This window comes from Anabrus simplex, chromosome 8, assembly GCF_040414725.1.
Source record: "Anabrus simplex isolate iqAnaSimp1 chromosome 8, ASM4041472v1, whole genome shotgun sequence".
Taxonomy (NCBI): domain Eukaryota; kingdom Metazoa; phylum Arthropoda; class Insecta; order Orthoptera; family Tettigoniidae; genus Anabrus; species Anabrus simplex.
The window spans coordinates 34068743-34091498 of NC_090272.1; the positions used below are offsets into that span (position 1 = coordinate 34068743).

General features: G+C 38.8%; 1 protein-coding gene across 6 annotated transcripts in view; it reads left to right on the plus strand.

Annotated features, from left to right (window-relative positions):
* The window catches only part of LOC136879074 (zinc finger protein 143), a 166788-nt gene that overhangs the window by 55603 nt on the left and 88429 nt on the right, over window positions 1–22756 (plus strand). For all 6 annotated transcript variants that reach the window (XM_067152825.2, XM_067152824.2, XM_067152827.2 and 3 more), the window contains one exon: window positions 16309–16586. In XM_067152825.2, the coding sequence (XP_067008926.1) occupies window positions 16309–16586 (278 nt within the window). The remainder of the gene's footprint in view (window positions 1–16308; window positions 16587–22756) is intronic.

Here is a 22756-nt window from a genome sequence, read left to right on the forward strand (position 1 = left end):
TCTATTTGACAATATGGCAATACTAGTAATGGGAAACTAAAACTGGCAACATATAACTGGGCAGAGTACAATGCTGTGTCGGGCTGAATCAGCACTTAGGCCACAGAGTATATCGCTTCCGGCCGGGATCTCATTCAGCGCATTCTCTCTTGAACACTGACCTTTCTTATATTCTACTTATGTTGCACACCTGACTACGTGTTACCTCCGCTGTAATGCCTGAGTGCCATTTACTACACCTTAAGATTCTCTACTGGTAATCACACTTCAGCATCTAGTATTTCACTATATTAGTTACCTTTAAAGCCCAAGCAATTCGTCAACTAAGATGAAACCATATTAACTCACATATCACTAGGCTACTAGAGCCCCAGCTCATATTCCAACCATCTCCATATATTCACTTTCTCCTTAGCACCTGTCCTAGTTACACACACTCTCTTCCTCATTCACTACACACTTCACCATCTAGTATCATGCCTCTTCAGACCCACTTGTCATTTAACCGCTCTTGTCATGGCTATGTATAACATGCACACACTCCACTATTCTCCAGCACGCAGCAATTTACTTCCAACTACAGATTACCTTTTTTACTTCTTGTCACTATGCCTTCGTCTTCTCTGTTCTTTTTGCCCCATATCTCTCTTAGGCTCAAACTTCTCCCTTTCACTAGGGCACCTCTTGCTTCTTCTTCCTGACTCCCAGTCGTATTTTCGCTTCGTTTGCGTGCTCTTGTTACATCCTGCGTTTCTACTCCCACAATCGCTCCCTGTTTTCTTCTTTCTTCTTTCCCACTGGCCTCCGTTCTGGACTCCTTCAATATTGCCCTGGTCTCCCTTATTTCCCTCCTCATCTCTGCTAATACCTCCCTGTTCGCTACTTCGAATGCTTCAGCTATCGCATCCATCCCCTTCTTTCTTTCTTGCTGCGAGCTTGGATCCGGTGCTTTATTGTCCTTGGTTCTTACTTTACCTCCATGTCCGTCTTCGCCCACTTTACTGTCTCTGGCCTGTCTTACTTCCACACTTTTCCCCACTACCCTTTCGTCTTTGCTGTCATTTTCCATCTCTCGTAATTTCTTCGCAGTCCACACTCTGGTCCATATACCGTTAGTCACAACTAATTTTTGACCCTTAATATAGGCTCTCAACCCTTGTAATTTAGCCCTGGCCAAATGTTTCTTCAGTGTGTTAATGTTCTTTACCCCTTCTCTGCCAATGTCTTCTTTAATCCAAATTTTTGTGCTACGTATGTTGTCTGCACCTTTTAACACTGCTTCCGCCATCAAGGTGGAAAACAGCTTCAGTTTTATCGGTCTGTCACCCCTTTTTTTGCCTATCCTTTCCACATCATCAATGTCAACTTCGCTAAAGTTAATTCTCATCATTTTCTAGATAATCTCCACTACTTTGTAGGTTGTCAATACTTTATCTTCTGCTTTATCTTCTGGTACTCCATATATAAATAAGTGTTTCTTCCTCCGTTCTCGGTTACAGTCTTCAATTTCCGATCGCAGCTTCACCACCTCTCCTTCCATCTCCCTTATTCTTGTCTTGAGTGTTATAATCTCTCTCTCTCGTTGGATTCCACTTTGCTCATTATCTTGTCTGTTTTTCCCTGTATCCACCGTCGTATATGCTCAAATTCCTTCATTTGCTCCTTCATCATATTCTTAATCTGCTCAAACGGGCATACTTCTTCCAGCACTTCTTTCACCACTTTTTTTATGACCTCCACGTCTTCCCAGTTCATGTTGCCACTAAAGTCGGGCCGGGGTTTACCTCTACACCTCCTATAGCTAGTAGTACCAATATCACCGCTGCCGCTAATATCATCTCGTCCATCATTCTTGCTTCCATTATACCTCCTTTATTTCTAGCTATCTCCTTTCCCCCTTTCCTCTGCCATCTCCCAATAGCTGCACGATATTGATCCACTCCAATCATCTTCCTCTTCCCACTCGAATTACTTTACCACACACCGTTCACATTCCACGCTGACTCTGCTGGCACCTCCACACAATACGTCCGTCACCGAACGCTGACTAGGTTAGACTGAACTGAAATAGATCTTTCATGTCATTTTCAAACTGAAAGTCTCATTACCATCATCCTATTGCTGACAAATTGTGTATATGCCACATATTCTTGGATTTCTTTTCTAAATAGGATGGCCACTCCATTTTTTGCCTCAGGTCCTCTGCTGTAATACAGCCTGTATCCTTCTTTCAGAGGAATCTCTCCCGTACCCCTCTTCTTGGTCTCACACAGAGTCCAAGTATGGCTATATCGTTTTCTTTCATGAAGTCAACCAGTTTTTCTATCTTTCCCGTCATTGTCAGGACATTTACTGTCGCAATCTGGATGTAGTTTGGTGCTGGTTCCCCATTTCTCACAGCTCCCCCAGCACCTGAAGAGCTGTGTATCGCTTTTAGCAGGAGACGCCTTAACCTTTTCCGAGGCACCATATCTGCTTTATCCATATAGGCTATTGTTACGATGGGCTCGCCACACCCAAAGGCATTTTATACCTACTGCCAGGTGCACCTTCTCTGCTGTAGATGCCGTTGAGGTCTTCACTCGTAACCCTGAGCTGGGACCCATACCAGATGTTACACACCAGGTCATTGTGCTCTGTCATGTAACAAAATCACTTTTGCCGTGTCTTCTGGCCCATTCCGGTCGTCTTTCGATCAATGCGTGATTTAAATTAATCATTTGTTACCAATAGCGTTGTGCATTAACGATTTTGCCGGGCTTCAAGAGTTCATAGTACACAATACCACTCTGGTCTCACCAGACACAAAGCATGGTCTTCTTGCCAAAGCGATTTGGCCTTGGTGTTGAAGGACCGGCTTCACCCGGTAACAGCCTTGATTTTCTCAGCTTTGGGTTTTCAAAATAAATCCACTATTCGTCACTCGTCACAATTCGGTATAGAAATGATTTTCTTTCGTGGTGTTGAAGCAGCATTTCCCAAGTGAGTTTGCGATTTTCCATTTGCTGTTAATTCAGATCATGTGGAACCCATTTACTGAGCTTACTGATCTTCCCCATTGCTCGTAAATGACTGCTGATTGTTTCTTGTGACACATTTAATGCTTGTTTCAATTGCTGTTGAGTTTGAGTTGGGTCATCATCCATTAAAGCCTGCAATTGCTCATCTTTGCACTTTTGTGGTCTACCAGAGCACACATTGTCTTTCACATTGAAATCACTATGTTTAAATTATCGAAACCATGTCTCATGTTCTAATCGATGGAGCGTGTTCACCATATGTTTCTACCAGCAAACGATGACTTTCCACAGCCTTTTTCTTGTGATTAAGAAAAGCAATACGTGCCGCAAATGTTCTTTTTCAAGCACCAGCATCGACTTGATCACGGAATGATACAACACTGACGCTAGTATTTGGCAGACTCAGCTTGTGTGTGTTGGTGAGTTAATGTCAGACAAACAAACTGATGCATGTGTCAAATTCATAAGCTGTGTACTGTTCACAGGTGCCTTCTCTTAGTGAAACCAGAAAAGACTTATGCATACACCTGGTACATGGTATATCCATACCATGTGATTTCATAAGTTTGCTGGGTACAGTTTCTACAGTTAACACATTCTTTCACTTTGGCTGTTTCCCTCCAACTGAGCACCTTTAGGCACATGGCATTATGTCACTCTAGGTTAGGTCTCTTTTGAAAGAAACATGATTTCCAACTCGGGTAAAAGCTGTCGCCACAGTTGCATGATTACAGGAAAACGCCTTGAAGTCCTAAACTTCACAAGATAAGTTGTATCTTTGGGAAGCAAACCATTACCCTCAGGAATGTTCAGTTTTGCTTGCTGGTTATTAGCGAGATTGCTGAATAACACAGTGAGCCTGTTTGTACTTGTATTTCACATTGCATTCAGAAGTTAGAAATTTATTTTGTGTTGAGTGGTACAGTGAAGTGTAGTGAATATTTGTCACATGATAGCCAATAGTGCGTATTTGTTTTGTGATAACCTAGTTATGTACATGGAAAAAGTTGTGAAATTTGTTACTAATGAAGTCAAAATTAAAATCTGTCAGAAAGTGGAATGGCATCTGCATCTTTAAGCGCACAGAGGTCGCGAATGTTGAAACTCACACCTTCGAGTTTCGACTTGTTTACTCGAGTTAGTCGCGTGATTCAAAATGGCAGCCAAAGTCATTCCTTGCAGTCACACATGGTCGAGTGTAACCTAATATTTGTTCTCTCATGTTTTTCACACCTTTCAATACATTCCTCTCATCTTTAGTAATGGTACCTATAGTTTTCACTGTATCCGTGGATTCACGACACAATATGCCGTCATGTCGCGGAAAATCATGTCTAGTGTTTCCGTACCTCTGTTGGATAGTTTTTATTCATATACACTGAAACCTTGTTAGTGCGTTCCTCATTAACATGTTTTCCCACTTAGCACAGCACGTTGTAAATTCGAAGTCCTGATTCTCATCGTATTAAATCTATATAAAAATACCTCACTTATCGTGTTATGAATAATCACATTTTTCCTAGCCCTGAAAATGTTATTTGTCACCCCTTATGAAAGAAACGTGATTTCCAATTTGGGTAAGAGCCATCGCCACAGTTGCATGATAACGGAAAAAGGGCTTACATTTCTGAACTTCACAGGGTAAACTGCACCTTCGGGGAGCAAGCCGTTAGCCTCACGAATGTTAAGTTTTGCTTGTTGGCTAGCAGCGAGTTTGCTGAATAGCACATTGAGCCTATTTGTGCTTGTATTTCAGCGTTTCACATTCCATTGAGAAGTTAGAAATGTATTTTTGTGGTTAGTGGTACAGTGAAGTGTAGTGAATATTTGTCGCGTGATACAGTAGCCTATATCTAGATTAGGAACATAATCATGTGAAATTGATTGACGTGGTGCATATCTGTCTTGTGATAGCCTAGTTATGGATACGTAAAAAAGCTGTGAAATTTCTTACTAATGAAGACAATTAAAATTTGTCAGAAAGTGTACTGGTGTTTGCATCTTTAAACGCGCAGAAGTTGCAAATGTTGAAACTCACACCTTAGAGTTTCGACTCGATCACCCGAGTTGGTTGAAGTTTTGATCAATTTCAAAATAGTGGTCAGAGTCATTCCTTGTAGTTGCATATGGTCGAGTGTAGCCTCCAATTCATTGTCTGTTTATTAGAGCGTGACCAGAAAATAATTTTTAATAACCCACTGCTCAGAATAAAAGGCTTCTACTAACATTTATTTTAGGAGGAGGGTGATCTGCTTTAATACTTTGCTATTTTTATTGGCCTCCGTGCACATGTTTTCATATTTGTTGTTTGGTGTTTTTCAAACCTTTCACTGCACTTGTTAGTTTATAAGCCCCAGTGGAAAAGGTCTTCATATTTGTTCTCTTGTGTTTTTTCCGCACCTTTTAATACTTTCCTCTCATCTTTAGAAATGATAGATATGGTTTTCTCTGTACCTGCAGATACACGACCTAAAATGTCCTCATGTTGGAAAAAATATCTAGTGTTTCCATATCCCTGTTGGATAGTTTTTATTTGTCTCCCTATACATGAATGGCTTATCAAATCTAGTAAAACAGAGAAAAGAAACTACCCAAGTCTTAAGAAGAATAAAAAGACAACATCATAAAGACACACTGCAGTTAATTGAAGAACAATTCAATAAAACTCGATCAAGGGATTACTACAAAACCTTCAGAAAGCAGCACCAAAAATATGAACCTCCGACCCTACTGATGAAGGATGAAATTAGTAAGCTGGCACATAACAATAAAGACAATGCAGAAATTCTGGCTAAGTATTTCAACAAACTTTTAAATTGTGAGGAACCTACAGAACTCCTTCATTTGGACACCAACACCCCGATAAAAACACCACCAGAGAACATCAATCCCCCACAATAAAGGAAGTCTACTAAGCTCTGAATAAATTAAAATACTACAAAGCGCCAGGAGAAGATCAGACCTTTGCGGAAATCTGGAAATATGCAGGGACATCAGCAAAAGTTGCCCTCCATCAACAACTTGTCTCTATCTGGATTAAAGAAAAACTACCAGAACACTGGACAACAGCCCTCATTCACCCACTGCACAAAAAAGGACACAAAACCGACCCTAATAACTACAGGGGAATCTCACTCCTAGACATAACATACAAAATATTTTCAATAATCATCCTTAATAGGATAAGTTTACAACTTGAGAAAGAACTAGGAGAATATCAAGGAGGTTTCAGACCCTGGAGGAGCTGTCCTGATCAGATCATGAGTCTTAAGTCGATAATGGACTATAACAGGAGAAGAAACAGAGATATGGCAATAACATTTGTAGATTTCAAAAAAGCTTATGATTGCATCCATAGAGAATCTCTGTTTAAAATTTTAAGACACCTTGGACTACACCCCAAATTAATAAACATGATAAAATTGACTCTCACCAACACCAAATCAAAAGTGAAGTTTAGGGGTGAAACATCAGAGACATTTGAAATTAAAACTGGACTACGACAGGGAGTGAGGAAAGCAACAGGAAACTGCCTCATTTCCCTAGTACGCCTCTTCAGTGGTGCCTGAGATGGGCTCTCACAACTATTATTTAATTGTGCTCTAGAAATGGTAATGAGGGAATGGTTTAGGAAATGTCCCCCCAAAATAAAGATTGGCCTAAAAATCAAAACAAATTGTCTGGGTTTAGCTGACGATTTAGCATTACTAGCAGTGGACATAAAAGAAGCAAAAACCCAAATATCAGAACTTCAAAACATTGCAAATAAAATTGGCCTCAAAATACCATCATTTGAAAAAACAGTAATTATGCCCCAAAAACCAACACAACTAAAAGAAGTTACCATAAATGGTAATAAAATCAAAATAGTAACTCAATTTAAATATCTTGGAGAAGTAATACCACATAACCTAAATGAAAAAATCTCAATCCAAACAAGAACAAATAGATTAGCTAAAGCACAAAAATTGACATGGGATATCTACAAAAAGAAATGTCTATCAGTAAATACAAAAATAAAACACTACAACACAGTTGTACAGTTATAAAACTGGAAGCTACATATGCAGCAGAAACACTCTTTTACCTGAATAAACAATCAAAGACTGACAGACTTCAGAAAATTGAAAGGAGGATTGGAAGAACCTGCATCAACAAAAAATACCAGAAAGATGGACATTGGCGGTTAATACCTAACAAAGTTGTGTGCAAAGAGCTAGAACCCATTACAGATACTATGCGTAAGAGGAGACTGGGATTCTTTGGACATATCATGAGGATGCAGGATTCGAGATTTTTCGTCTCAAAAAATACCACAACAGGATGTAAATGTATCAGAAAAGTAAGAGAAGATCTGAAGGAAATAGGCCTTACAATAGAAGACACCACAAATAAGACAAAATTGAATACAAAACTCAAGAATACAAACCTCTACTTTACCCTTACACAAAACAAACCAACAACACGCATATTTTCAACTGAGGAAAGACCACGAAGATTGGAGTGTCTGAAGAAGTACTTGGAGGACCGCAAAGCATGAACAGTTCCTTCAAAGAGATCTGAACGACGGACTGACTAAAGTGATCCTATGTGGTCATAAAAGAAGAAGAAGAATGACCTATCAGAACAACTGACGAACTGTAAATATCACTTATATGCAGACGATATCCAATTGTATATTCACACCAAGCTGAATGACATACAAGAAGCAACCATGCAATTAAATGAAGACTTATTTAACATTAACAAATGGACTAGTAGCCACTGCCTGAAGGTAAACCCATTAAAATCGCAAGCCATCATAATAGGATCTAAAAAAGCGCATGCCAAGTTAGAAAGCATCACCATACTGGTTGTCAAGATCAGTGAAACACCTATAGCACTGAAAGACTCCGTTTAGAACCTTGGAGTAATTTTTGATAAGTATTTAAGTTGGTCAGAGCACGTAACAAAAATTTGTCAACGTCTCAGATGAGATTAGAGCACTAATGGGTGAACGCGATGCTGCTTATAGAACGAGTTAAGAAACATTGCACTCCTGACAATCTACTGAACTATAAGAGACTGAGAAACGCTATGACCCACCAGATTAGAAATGCGAAACTACGACACGCTCACAGTTTAATTCAACCAAATGTTTCAACAGCTGTGTTGTAGAAATCCATAAAGAGCTTTGGAATTACCAAAGGACGAGACGATGACGAAATAAATATACCCTTGGAAAAACTGAACGATCATTTTTCATCTAACTGCACATTAAATGCAGCCCTGAAACAGGAAGTTCTAGACGGGAATTATGCAAAGACGCGAACAGATAGAGAAAACTTCTACTTCCGTCCAGCAACCCACTCACAAGTCAGGTTTGCTATAAATCGGATAACATCAACGGCAAAAGGAAATGACAGTATAGGAATAGAGATGATAAAAATTATTCTGGATGTGATATTACCTGCACTAATTAACATATTTAACTCTTCCCTTGTAGACAGCACATTTCCCGAAATATGGAAAGCGGGCATTATACGTCCTCTAAAAAAAGTAGCTTCCTCTTCTGATGGTTATGAATTTCATGTTTTTGGTCCGTATTGAACTGAGAATAATATATAAGTAATAATAATAATAACGTAAATGTTTCCACCTTTTCAATACAATATATTCACAAAATTACAAAATTATACGGTACTAGTTTCGACCCATCTAGGGGTCATCATCAGCCGTATTGGAGCAAAGATCATTTGTGGCGAAATCCTAAGACAATATTATTTTAAAGAATAACAACTGAAATGAGATGTTATGGTAATAGTTAATAATACAAGGAATATACATACTAAGAGGTTTTTAACAAAGAATAAAGTATAAATGGGGTGTTGTAAAAATTATAATCATGGAAATCAGTAAGTTCTTGTATTGAAATGAAATATGGCTTAGGAAGAGGGCTTAAGGTGGGGCTGAAGGGTGCGGGAGAAAGTGTAATTGTCTTGGAAAAGTACCTTTGATTAAATTTAGGATTGAGTTTAGGTTGGCTGCATTATTGTTTCTGAGGAAAGTGATAAATAGATCGAAGAGTATGTTGGGTTTCTCTGAGATTTCATTGAGATTGTGACTGGCATTAAAGTATTGGTCTAGGTGTATGTAGTAATTTTCCATTATGTTCAGTAAAGGGCCCTTGTTTGCTAATACGAGGATGTCCATGTCTTGTTCAATATTGGTGAAATTATGGTTATAATCTTGCATGTGTTGGCCGATGGCTGAAAACTTGTTGTATTTTATTGCGTTAGTGTGCTCGTGGTATCTGATAATGAAGTTTCTCCCGGTTTGCCCGATGTAGGTTTTTTTACAATTACAATTACACTTTCTCCCGCACCCTTCAGCCCCACCTTAAGCCCTCTTCCTAAGCCATATTTCATTTCAATACAAGAACTTACTGATTTCCATGATTATAATTTTTACAACACCCTATTTATACTTTATTCTTTGTTAAAAACCTCTTAGTATGTATATTCCTTGTATTATTAACTATTACCATAACATCTCATTTCACTTGTTATTCTTTAAAATAATATTGTCTTAGGATTTCGCCACAAATGATCTTTGCTCCAATACGGCTGATGATGACCCCTAGATGGGTCGAAACTAGTACCGTATAATTTTGTAATTTTGTGAATATATTGTATTGAAAAGGTGGAAACATTTACGTTGTTATTATTATTATTATTACTTATATATTATTCCTCTTCTGAACCATCTGACTACAGAGCCATCTGCATACTTTCTGCTTTATCCAAAGCGCTAGAGTTCATCGCTCATAGTCAAATAACAGACTGCATGACGACTTACAACTTATTTGACCCACTACAATCTGGTTTTCGTCAAGCACACAGTACTACAACGGCACTACTGAAGGTCACAGAAGACATCCGAGAAGCTATGGACAACAAGGAAGTGACAGTTTTAATACTCCTAGATTTGAGCAAAGCTTTTGACTCTGTTGACATTGACATTTTGCTCTCGAAATTGTATTCCCTCCATTTCTCAGACAGCGCCTTCCTTTGGTTGCATTCCTACCTGCATGGCCATCGGCAGAGTGTTACAGATAGAATAAACAAATCAACTTGGCGGTCTGTGCCGTGTGGTGTGCCCCAAGGGTCAGTGTTAGAACCCCTTCTTTTTTCTATTTACATTAATGATGTCTCTCAAAACCTAACACACTGCAAATACCATATTTATGCTGATGATGTACAAATGTACCTCCATACATCTCCAAATCTAATACTTTCGGCCATAGACAAAATCAATCAGGATCTAACATTGTTTTCTTCTTGGTCTTTCAGATGTGGGCTTAGGTTAAACCCAGCAAAAACGCAAGCCATCATCCTTGGATACCCAAAACTACTCGCGAAGGTCAGTCGACCAGAGATTCCATCTATAAGGTTGTGTAATACTAACATACCATTCATGTCATCAGTAAAAGTCCTAGGCATTACTTTTGATGATGACATGTCATAGAAAACGCATATCACGAACATCACCCAGAAAATATTCTCTGCATTGCACATGCTGCGCGGGTATAAATACTTATTTCCTGAAAAACTCAAGAAAATGCTGGTAGAAAGTCTGGTTTTCCCTCATTTCGACTATTGTGACGCGATTTATAGAGACGCTCGAGGCAAGTTATTGAGCAGATTACAACGTGGTCAAAATGCTTGTGTGAGATACGTCTGTAACCTACGGTATTATGACCACGTAACTCCTTCATATAACCATCTATCTTTTCCCTGACTAGAAATCCGTCGCACTGTGCATTCCCTATGTCATCTCCATAAAATCCTTCATTCTTCACAACCATTTTACCTTACTTCATATTTCAAATACTTATCCTCTTATCACAGTCTTAACACCAGATCCACTAATAATTCCATCCTTGCTTTACCTACCCATAGAACTGCCATCTATGATAAATCATTCACAGTAATTGCCTGCCGTGAGTGGAACCTCCTTCCCGAAAATATCAGGGGGTTAAGCACTATTCGCACTTTCAAGAAAGCACTTTGGAGACATTTTATGCACCAGTAAGGATCATCTGTAAACTTGATGCTGCTACTTACAACCATTCTATTGTTATGGATGTCCTGGTAGAGAGTCTAAAATTCTTATCCGATTTGTCTTTAAAATCAAATTTTGTGTACTGCTTTTTTTTTTTACTTGTAGGATATTAGTTTTAAGAATTTATCCCTTTTTATATCTGATTTATTTCATCTTAATTTAATCTTAATTTATTTCATCTTAATGTAATCTTACCATTCTTGTATTATTATTAATTTAATTTGTATTAGATCTAGTTATTGTAAGTAATACAATGCAATATATGTATATGTCAGTTCCTGATTAGATGGAAGAGAAGGCCTGAAGGCCTTAATCTTGCTAGGTAAAATAAAACATTACTAAACTAAACTAAACGTGTATTCGGTTCATTACACTCACTATACAAACTGGGGGATTTTCTACCTGTCAAAACCAGGAAACTGCTCGTTCAAGGACTAATACTACCAATATTTGATTATGGTGATGTAGTCTATAATAACATAAGTTGTTCACTTGGCTCTAAACTTCAACGGGTGCATAATGCCTGCATTAGATTCATTCTAAATGTTCCGCTCCATTCCCACATCAGCCCAATCCTCCATCAGGTGTCCTTGTTAAGATTATGTGATAGACGTAAGTACCATGCTGTTTCTCTTCTGCACAAAATACTGCGAACAGGTAAACCAGATTACCTGAGAATAGATTTCAACTACCTCTCTCCTTCAGGTAGAACACCCTTAAGGTCATCAGTATGATCCCTGCTGAACATACCCACTCATCACAGTAGTACATATAACAAGTCATTTGTTCCGGGGACCATACGTTCCTGGAATTCTCTCCCGGCTGAAATTAGAGACGTACACAACCTAAAGCTATTCGGAAGAATGTGCTGGAAATTTTACCTACACTCAGTGCTGGAAATTTTACCTACACTCAGATTAATTTACTCTTATAAGCACCCTTAAATGTTAGTTTATTAAGTTAAATGAATAAAATGTCAATGTAAGGTTAGAAACATTATAGTTTATATTTTTTGAGATATAGTTTTAATAATAGTAAATATTATAAATTAATTTTAAAATGTTAAAATGATTTTTATGATGCTTTACATTTCATTCAAATTACATTTCATGTTAACTTTAAATTATAATAAATTTATTTTTAATTTTAAGTAGTTATAATGTTCAGTATATTAAGTTTATGCAGGTGCATAATTATATGGTTTGGCATAATAGCAGGCTTCATAGCCTGAGCCCCGCCATGTACAGAAAGACATTAATAAATAAATAAATAAATAAATAAATAAATAAATAAATAAATAAATAAATAAATAAATAAATAAATAAATAAATAAATAAATAAATAAATAAAATAGTACATTTTCTCGCTTAACACGTTCTTTTTTGTTGTCCCCTGCAGAAATGTCTTACCAAGGTTTTATGTATTTTTTTCGCTCTGTTGCTTTCGTCTTCGTACATTCCCTATCTGCATCAGTCCTCGTTTGGAGTCATTTCTGGTATGCCTTCCTTTTATGTTTACAAGCTGCTCTCACTTCATCATTCCAGCAAGATGTTTGCTTTTTTTCCTTCTTTATACACAGTTGTTCCTAGCCATTCCCTTGCTGTTTCTGTATGCCACCCATTCTCTTTCTATATCCTAAACCTGTTTTCTGTCCATTGTTTGGAACTTTTCACTAATTACTGTATAATCTCGAATACCACCTGCACTGTTTTTTCGAAAATATCACTTCCAAAATTTGGTGTGGGTCTTATTTAAAATTTTGGGAAATTTATCTTTTCAAATGCGCGTAAATCGGGCATCACCGCCGGCGCGGCTTGGCAACAATGCCCTCTCCGCTCTCAGTGTACGCTACTTCCGCGGTTGGCGTCAGTCTCACACACGTTCTCAGAGTATCAACATGAATTCCACAAAGCGTTTGCGATCTTGTACTGCGAGTGGGAAACTGAAAGTAGTTCGAGAAGCCGAAATTATTGGAAATTGTGCCGCCAGTAGGAAGTACAATATTGATGAGTCGTGTATTCGCGATTGGAGAAAGAAGAAAAGTGTGCTATTGATATGTGGTGGTGATCGTAGAGCTTTTTGTGGACTGAGTGTACAGTTTCCAGAAATTGAAAAAAAAACTTCATAAATATGTGACAGAAAGGCGGGAATTGGGATATGGTGTGTCAGCCGAAATGTGTCTGCTAAAAGCATTAGAGATCGCAAAGGAACTTATTGGATATTGTTCTGGAAATGTTTGTTTACTTTTATTTGTATTTTCTAATCATTTGATGTGTGTTAGTAAAGATTGTAAATAATTTTGACTTCACATTTTTTTAAAAAATTTAGTTCTTTCAAAATAATTGTGCGGGTCTTATTCGGTGGCGGGTGGTATTTGAGATTATACAGTATATCCATTATATCGAATTATATCTAATTTTCTCATCCTGGCGATTTTCTACCCTTATTCATCTGCAGATAGATTTCGCTTTCTCTGTCCTAGGCCTAGAGATACTTAGTTCACTACACATCAGATTGCAGTCTGTATTATTGGAAAATCCCCAGAAAACCCGTACATTCCTAACAGATTTCCTGAATTCAAAGTCTGTTAAGATATAGTCTGTTGGATTTGGTGCCCCTACCCTCCTGTGTGTAGCGTGAATAGCCTTATGCTTGAAGAATGTATTCATAATTCATAACTGTTAAAACCATACCAGCACAGAAGTCCTGCAAATGCTTCCCATTCCTATTAGCTTCCTTATGTTCCCCACATACAGTATACCAATCGCCTTTTTGTATCTTTCAGTTCCTTTTCCAACTCTCGCACTGAAATCGCCCATTAGCTCTATCCTATCCTTGCTGTTGCCCTACTACGATGTCATTCAATGCTTCATAATACTTTTCAGCTTCATCCTCATCTGCACCTTCACATGGTGAATACACTGAGACAGTTCTCGTCTTAATTCCTCCAACTGCCAAATCTACCCACATCATTTGCTCTTCTACGTGCCTGACGGAAACTATGTTGTATGCAATAGTATTCGTGACGAGCAGTCCTACCCCACCGTCTGTCCTTCCATTTTTAACACTTGTCAAGTACATGTTATAATCCTCTCTCTCTTCCTCGTTATTTCCCCTTACCTGAATATCATTTACTCCTAACACATTTGTATGTATCCTCTTTGCTGACTCAGGGGATTCTACTTTCTTTCTTCCATAAGCCCTATTAATATTGATAACTCTCCATCGAATTCCATTTTGTTTGCCAAGTTGTTTCCAAGGAGTCCCTCACCTGTCAGATGGGAGTGGGATTCCATTACTCTCATAGGTCCAAGAATTGCTTAAAACGTTCTGAGCGTGTTCAATGAAAATTCTGTGAAGCAGGATGCTACCCTTGCTTACACATAGTCCAAGTGAGGATTACACATCTAACAGGTTAAGGATCACCGATGGATTGTATAGTCCTACTCGCCTGAGCATAAGGAGGGCCATGATTCAGAATATGTCCCAGATACCCACTCCCATTGCATAGCAACTGGTATCCTGACTCTCAGGACCACATACTAGACCACTCAGCTGTTTCCTATGGTTCATGAACTAGGACATGACTACGGTAATCAAAATGTTATTCGCTCTCTAAGCCTGCTATTGTTAGAAATTGAAAAGCCATACTATATTCAATTTGCATGGTAAATACAGTAGACGTCCACTATAGCGAGTATGGCATATAGCAAAAACTCAGTTGTAACGAAAATTTTCTATATTAAACTGTGTATTATCCGTCGGTTACAGTGAGAACCCTATTACTGTTGCATTCTTATTACGAGCGATTGAGCGTGTATTATTATTTCCATTACCGATATTTTTGTGCTCCAGCGATTATGTTTAATGCAATCGATCATCTTAGGTATAGTTTTCTAGCTATTTGCACTAGCGAGCTCTCTCGTTGACTAGTGTTCTGTAAACACAGTTCGAAATGAAAGAGAACAATTTTCCATTATAAATGCGTAAATAACATGGCTGATAGCAGTAGTTAACTCATTAGAAATAATGGCTGAAGTAAACGATCACCTGATTTTAATGCTCTGTATTGGAGGTATTTGTAAGAATGTGGTACACCTCAAAATACGGCGCAGAGCGGATGACTGATTTCAGAGACTTGTTTAAACAGTAAAACCTCGTTTCTACAGGGGATAACTAAAGAGAATGTGCTTTTCTCCAAATTTCACAGTGAGAACATTGCACTCCACTGAGTAATGCTCACCTGGCATTCGCCAGGTCCACACTTGTCCATCATATGGCCCAATATTGTATAGTGTGACTCACCACTCCATATGATGTTCTTCCATTGTTCTCAAGTCTACAGGCAACATGTTTTTCACCAATGTAATTGGTGTGAGCGTTCAGTTTAGTGATCTTTGGTATATATGGCACAGCTTATGCATGGGAGCCAATACAAATATCTCGGGACAAATAGTACAGATGCCAGTTGAAAGTCTCCAGAGAGTTTCTAACTAAGTTCACCCGTTTGACTCTACAACGGAGATGTCAAATGCATGAACGATCTATATCTGTTAATTGTGTTGGCTTTCCTGGTGGAGGTGGGAGGTTTTATAACTCCCCGGCTTTTCCGTTTCACCACTACCTAACTCCCTGTTAAATATGGTATCTAAAACTTGTCAGAAGTCTCGCAGGTGGAATAACTGAATCGGTGGGCACCGAGCTCTTGTCGTATGTCCATTTTGATTGCTGTAGCTGGTTAGCATTTCTACTGAGTGGTCAAAGCCTTTCATAGGCCCATGACATGATTGAATGACGTATGGGGTCAGTCTTTTTCTTTCTTTTTTTTTTTTTTTACATATTTTTTTTACGTTGCACTGACATAGATAGGTCTTATGGCAACGATGGATAGGAAAGACCTAGAAGGGGAAGGAATTGGCCGTGGCCTTACTTGAGGAACAGCCCCAGCATTTGCCTGGTGTGAAAATGGGAAACCACGGAAAACCATCTTCGGGGCTGCTGACAGTGGGGCATGAGCCTACTATCACACGGATGCAAGCTCACAGCCGCGCCCCCCTAACCGCACAGCCAACTCGCCCGGTAGAGGGTGAGCGGGTCGGTCTACTTTCCTTTCAAGGCATGTATATTTTGTTTTTGACAGATCTGTTATATTTCCATGTTTAATTTTTTATATATTTATTTGCAGAGAGTTACCAGGCTGTTGAACTAGAGGATGGCACAACAGCATATATTGCATTATCAAGTCAAATGCTAGATTCTTTGGGTCTTGAGGGCATCTCCGCTGCACTGAGCGAGTCCCAGGAAGAATCGGGACAGACCGTGTCATCAGATGAACCTTCATCTCGAGCTGACAAGTCACCCGACAGCGACAATGGTGAACTGTCTGTTAAAGACCGGCCCAAGAATTATGTGTGTCGTCACGATGGTTGCACCAAGTTCTTCACAACGCAGCACCACCTCAAGGTATGTTGAGTCCCGTGTTTGGAATGGAAAAGAACAAATATGTGTCAGATCAAGTCATATACAGTGTAAAGAAGTAGACACTTGAAAAGGAATATATAATGACAGTTCAGTATGGGGAAAGGGAAAACTAGGAGGAGGAGGCAAGGACAAACATGAAAACACAGAAAGACAAGACAAGGATGATCTCTACATCTTCATTACTGTCATCTTTAAATAGGTACTTGTATTCTCAACGCTTGGCGAGCTGGGATCCTTTTCTCCTCCTTTGTTTGTCCTGTGCTCCTAGACTTTACCACTTGTATTTATCTTTATCTTGTCTCTCTTCCATTTTCTTGTGTTTATCCCATTTTCTTCTTTAACTCCTCTTCCCACATCAAGACTGAAGATCTATCAAATAATAATGTTATTGGTTTTTACTACTTTTTGCTGTTTTCGGAGAGGAACATCTATCAAGATGCCTCCTCAGTGAGTATGGCGGTAGGAAGCGGAAAGGAGCTCATCAGGGGCTAGGAAGGAAAGGATTGATGAGGAGAGAGCCTATCTACTGTATTTGAAGACAGCAGTATGTGAAGGTGTGGAGATTATCCTTGTCTTGTTTATGCTGTTACGTATTCTTTCTCTTGTTCATATCTCTATATATGACTTGATCCCCATGCTCAACACTAAAACATTGGGAACATGACGTTCATTCTTACAATGACGGGAAAGGGTCATTTTGACCCCTCATAAGAAATGCTTTAAAGGCATACAAATGAGATCCAAATAAGAGATTTATTTTATTCTTCTGTGTTTCCTAAAATTTATATACAGAGAGAAACCTGACTCAATTGCTGGGAACTTTCATTTCGCCGGTTGGCATATACTGTAAATAGTCACAAACATCTGTACCATTCTTCTGTTTCTGTAATTAACTAACTGAACACATTTTATTAGTAAGTACTTGTAAATTTTGTGAAATACTTAAAAAACAACCTAAACACATTTTGCACACGTGACTACTTTTCGTGAACATTTTCTGCAGGTGGCTTTGAGGCACTTGTTGCAGACATTGCTAGAATTGTTTCCTTTACAGAGATCAATTTGGCTCTCTTCCGCCTTTCAGATGGACGCAGTCCTGCAGCCGCATCTTGTCAGTTCACTTGTCTCCGGAAAAACAAACTACTACTGCTTAATCTTCCCACCTGTTACTTGCTTGTGAATGACCCAGGCATTGATAGCAGCTACGTCTAGGATATGTAAAAGACATGCTTCGGCCACCACCTGCATGCAGTCTTAATAGTTTATTTACGAGTCATTTGGTCAGCATATATCCCCTGTTTCATGCCATTGTAGGAAGTTACAATTACTGGCTTCTTCTTCTTCTTTCTTTCCTTCTTTCTTTCTTTCTTTCTTTCTTTCTTTCTTTCTTTTCTTTCTATCTGTGCTCACTGCTGCTAGAGCATGCCATGTTCTAAGAAGAAGGTTGTTCTCGTTTTTCTTCCCTGGTACACACTCAAGATGCTGTGTGTGTTTTCAGTCTCTCACAGGATGATTTGAAGTGCACCATATTTCCTCATGTATTAGACTCCCCTGGCTTTTTAAGACAAAGAAAATTAAAAGAAAGTAAAGCTCTCATATAAGATCCCTCCAACGTAATTTGTCAGAGGAGAACGATTCCTCTTTGAAGCGGGTACAAGTCATGCAGCAGCTCCGATGAAATCACACACATTAGTGAATTGCTTCGTCCGTCCAGCCCGCACATTGAAAACGCATCAAAGTCGTATGATATGTCTAGGTTTCATAGTTAAGAAATGTAGCGTACTGCAACTCTGATGACGTCGCACAAATTATTGATGGGACATTCGATTCATTTTACTGAATCGATTCATTTGATTCCGTTCACGTTACTGAATCGATACAGTGATCCGATTCACGGCTCGGTCACCGCTCCTACTGCATCTGTGTAGTATGTGCTGATAAGACAGCAGCAACAGCATTCAGTGCTCGCAGCTGCCATCTGGTCTTCATACTATGAACTCCTTTCTTAGAAAAAACGCTAGTTACTCGAAGGTTTCCGGCGACGCAGGGTGGGAAAGGTTAGGATTAGGAAGGTAGCAGCCATGGCCTGAATTAAGGTACAGTCCCAGCATTTCCTGGTGTGAAAATGGGAAACTACAGAAAACCATCTTAACGGCTGCCGATGGTGGGATTCGAACCCACCATCCCCCGAATGCAAGCGCATAGCCACGCAATATTAACCGCACGACAACTTGCTCAGTCATTTTTGAAAATATGTATTTTTCTATCGTCATATTTTGTATAGGCTACCCGAGATGTACAGTAGCCCGCTGGTTTTCTGATTCAACATACTGTTATTGCGTCTGTCCACATATGATTGAAGTCTTGTGCAACGATGTGACATATGAACTGAGAAAATACTGAGCCGTTCTTCCCAATATAAAACAGGTACTTTTGAGTGCTCATGAGCATGACTCGTCTTAGGGCAGGCTAGAGTCGAGTTTAATTGTCAAATGTCAACTAAGTTATAATACTAAGATTCATTAAACTAATAAATAGTATAACCTAATAGCCTACCTACTTACTAGCTACTTCAGAATTATGTTGTGACTACCTTTTTAACACTGCAAATAAATCCATCTATTATTTAAACCTCCCTGTAAGAAGAGGACAGTGAATGCAAATGGGTATTATTTTCAAATGAGCTGAGCTCAAGAGTCCATTATAGCATACGATTCTTTCAGTGTAGCATGGCTCACTGTATGTCTCGCTGCAGTGAGCCGATAAGGAGCCGTGCGTATCTTGTGTTTCACTGAGCCAGCTCGTTCACGATTCTTTCCGTGTGCCATGATTCACTGTCTCGCTGCAGCGGAAGCTCGGCTCTCCGCGTGTCCAGTGAGCCGATAAGGAGCCGTGTGTATCATGTGTCTCACTGAGCCGCGCTCGTTCACGATTCTTTCGATGTGCCATGATTCACTGTCTCACTGCAGCGGAAGTTCGGCTCTCCGCGTGTCCAGTGAGCTGATAGGAGCCGTGTGTATCATGTGTCTCACTGAGCCGCGCTCGTTCATGATTCTTTCGATGTGCCATGATTCACTGTCTCGCTGGAGCGGAAGCTCGGCTCCCCGTCAACGTCCAGTGAATGCGCCACTCAGCACTGTCCGCTGGGAGTAAGCTGAATCGTGTGCCGTGAGCTCGCCATTCCTGTGAATCGATTCACTCGGACACTTGAATGAATCGATACACTGCTTCGAATCATGCATTCAGTAGCCAACACTAGCACAAATAGGTGAACATTGTCGTATGTCTGACCCGTGCATTGCAAGCATGCATCAGTCATACAATATGTTTGTGTATTCTAGGTAAGAATGTCCATCAGTGTAATGGCTAACACAATAAGCTGCTGCTCTCGGAGGCCCCGAGTTCGATTCCTGGTAAGTTAATGCCACAGATTTAAGAATGGCAGGAAAATGCGGTAAAATCATACATGCAGCTCACCTCCATTGGGGCGCGCATAAAAAAGAGCTGCACCACCTTAGGATGAGGACACGGATTTACTTTACTTAAGAAATATTCACAATTATTGCTATTACTATAGGAGGCGAGATCATTAACAAATGGATTGTTTAATATCTCGTAACTCAGGCTAATAGAAGGTTTTTTTTGGAGAAGTAGGTTTAAAAAGTGATTAAACCATCCAATCATAATGATTGTTGTACTCGTTAACATGCCTGACAAATCGTAATAATAATATTAGTTTTACATGCCATTAACTTCTTTTACGATTTTCAGAAATATCAAACAAATCATACTGTGCGTTAATAAAAACATGTAGGGCCAATGACCTTAGATGTTAGGTCCCTTTAAACAACAAGCATCATCATCATCAATAAAAACATGGAGACAACAAACTTAAAGTATTCGGGAGATAGTAGGTTCGAACCCCACTGTCGGCAGCCCTGAAAATGGTTTTCCGTGGTTTCCCATTTTCACACCAGGCAAATTAATTAATTAATTAAGGCCACGGCCGCTTCCTTCCCACTTCTAGCCCTTCCAGAAAGAAAGAAAAGAAAAAAACTTTAAAAATTAAACATCTATATATATATAAAATAAGAGTTTTGTCTGTACATTGCTCAGAATTTGAAAAGAATGGTATTTATGTATCGGTCATGTCCACAGTAAGCAGGAAATGAACTTTTTACTTTTCCGTAATGTCTGTCTGTCTGTCTGTCTGTATGTATGTACACGCATCACTAGAAAACGGCCAAAGAGAATTTAATGAAAACCGGTATGCAAAGTCGGGTAATAAGTCGCTACAATCTAAGCCATAAATAATTTTATTCACGCTGATGGAAATGGTAGTTTAGGGGAAGGCCTAAAATTTAATTTTAAAATATTTATGTTTTTAGTAGTCCTTTCTTCATAAGAATTGGTATGCAAAGTCTAAGAATACGTCGCTACAATCTAGCCTATGAATAATTTTATTCACTCTGAGTGAATTGGTAGTTTAGGGAAGGCCTAAAATTTAATTTTTAAATATTTACGTTATTAGTGGTCCTATTTCACTAAAGATTGGTATGCAAAGTCGGAGAATGAGCCACTACAATTTAAGCTGTAAGTAATTTTATTTACGCTGAGTGAAATGGTAGTTTAGGGGAAGGCCTAAATGTAATTCTCAAATATTTATATTATTAGTTGTCTTATCGATAAATACTGCATAGCCAAAGTTATAGAGAATTAAATTTCCGGCCATTTATGTCTTATACATTTTTACCGTACCGGCTATGATAACACAGATATTCATGAATTTGTATTTTTGTTGCTAAGTCCATATCAACGCCTAGCCACGAGAAGATGGGTTAACAGAATTTAATTAAAATCGGTATTTAGAGTCGGGGAATAAGAAACTACAGTCTAATCTGTAAACAATTTTATTCATCCTGGATGAAATTGTAGATTAGGGGAAGGTGCTTAAAATGTAATTTTTAAATATCAATGTTATTGGTCCTATCGAAATGTGCTATATAAAAAAGTTATAGAGAATACAATTTCCGATCATTTATCTTTTATTCAGTTTTACCTACAGACTATGATAAGAGTGGTATTTCAGAGTCGGAACGTGAATGTGAAGGCCTATAATATCGAAAGTGCATAACATTGATCAACAATAACATTACATTGACCATTGTTTATTGTGATGTTCTTTGTCTCTTATGCTGCCTCTCAACTCCGATAGATGGGATTACTGCTGCGTTGCGAGTATAACAGCCTGACTGAATACTGGCGGGAAATACCCAGGGAGTTAGAAAACTTTCTTCTTTAGAATGCCATTCCTCTGTTTCATACATTTTCTGATACAGCTGGTATGTAACTCACTGGATCATCAAAGTATTTCAGCTATTCAATCCCTACTCTGACGTGCTGTTTTGAATGAGCAGTGTGTATACTTAAGGCAGAGTAGTAGTAGTAGTAGTAGTAGTAGTAGTAGTAGTAGTAGTAGTAGTAGTAGTAGTAGTAGTAGTAGTAGTAGTAGTAGTAGTAGTAGTAGTAGTAGTAGTAGTAGTAGTAGTAGTAGTAGTAGTAGTAGTAGTAGTAGTAGTAGTAGTAGTAGTAGTAGTAGTAGTAGTAGTAGTAGTAGTAGTAGTAGTAGTAGTAGTAGTAGTAGTAGTAGTAGTAGTAGTAGTAGTAGTAGTAGTAGTAGTAGTAGTAGTAGTAGTAGTAGTAGTAGTAGTAGTAGTAGTAGTAGTAGTAGTAGTAGTAGTAGTAGTAGTAGTAGTAGTAGTAGTAGTAGTTGTTTTCCAAATTATAGCACCACAATATTCACACAAAATAACTCAAAATTCAACTCTGAAAAGAGTCGTTTCTTAAGAAAAGCTTCCTTCTCTTCACTTTTATTATATTCTACATTCAATTTATTCCAAACTAGCAGTGAAGATGGGGTTTCTCTTCTGGCTTGGAGGAAAAATTTGCCTTGAAGTCAGATAGATTTTTCCACCGCCAGTGTAGTGAATTGATATTTTCCAACTCATCGGGTACTCCTAGGAAACAGAATAGTAATTGGGCATAGTTTTTGCCCTGGGAGTCTCCACTATTCGACCCTCTCCCCACCGAAGAAAGCCGAAGAGTGTTCACGGATCACGGCTGTCTGCGGTTTGGTCATTTCAGGTCTGGAA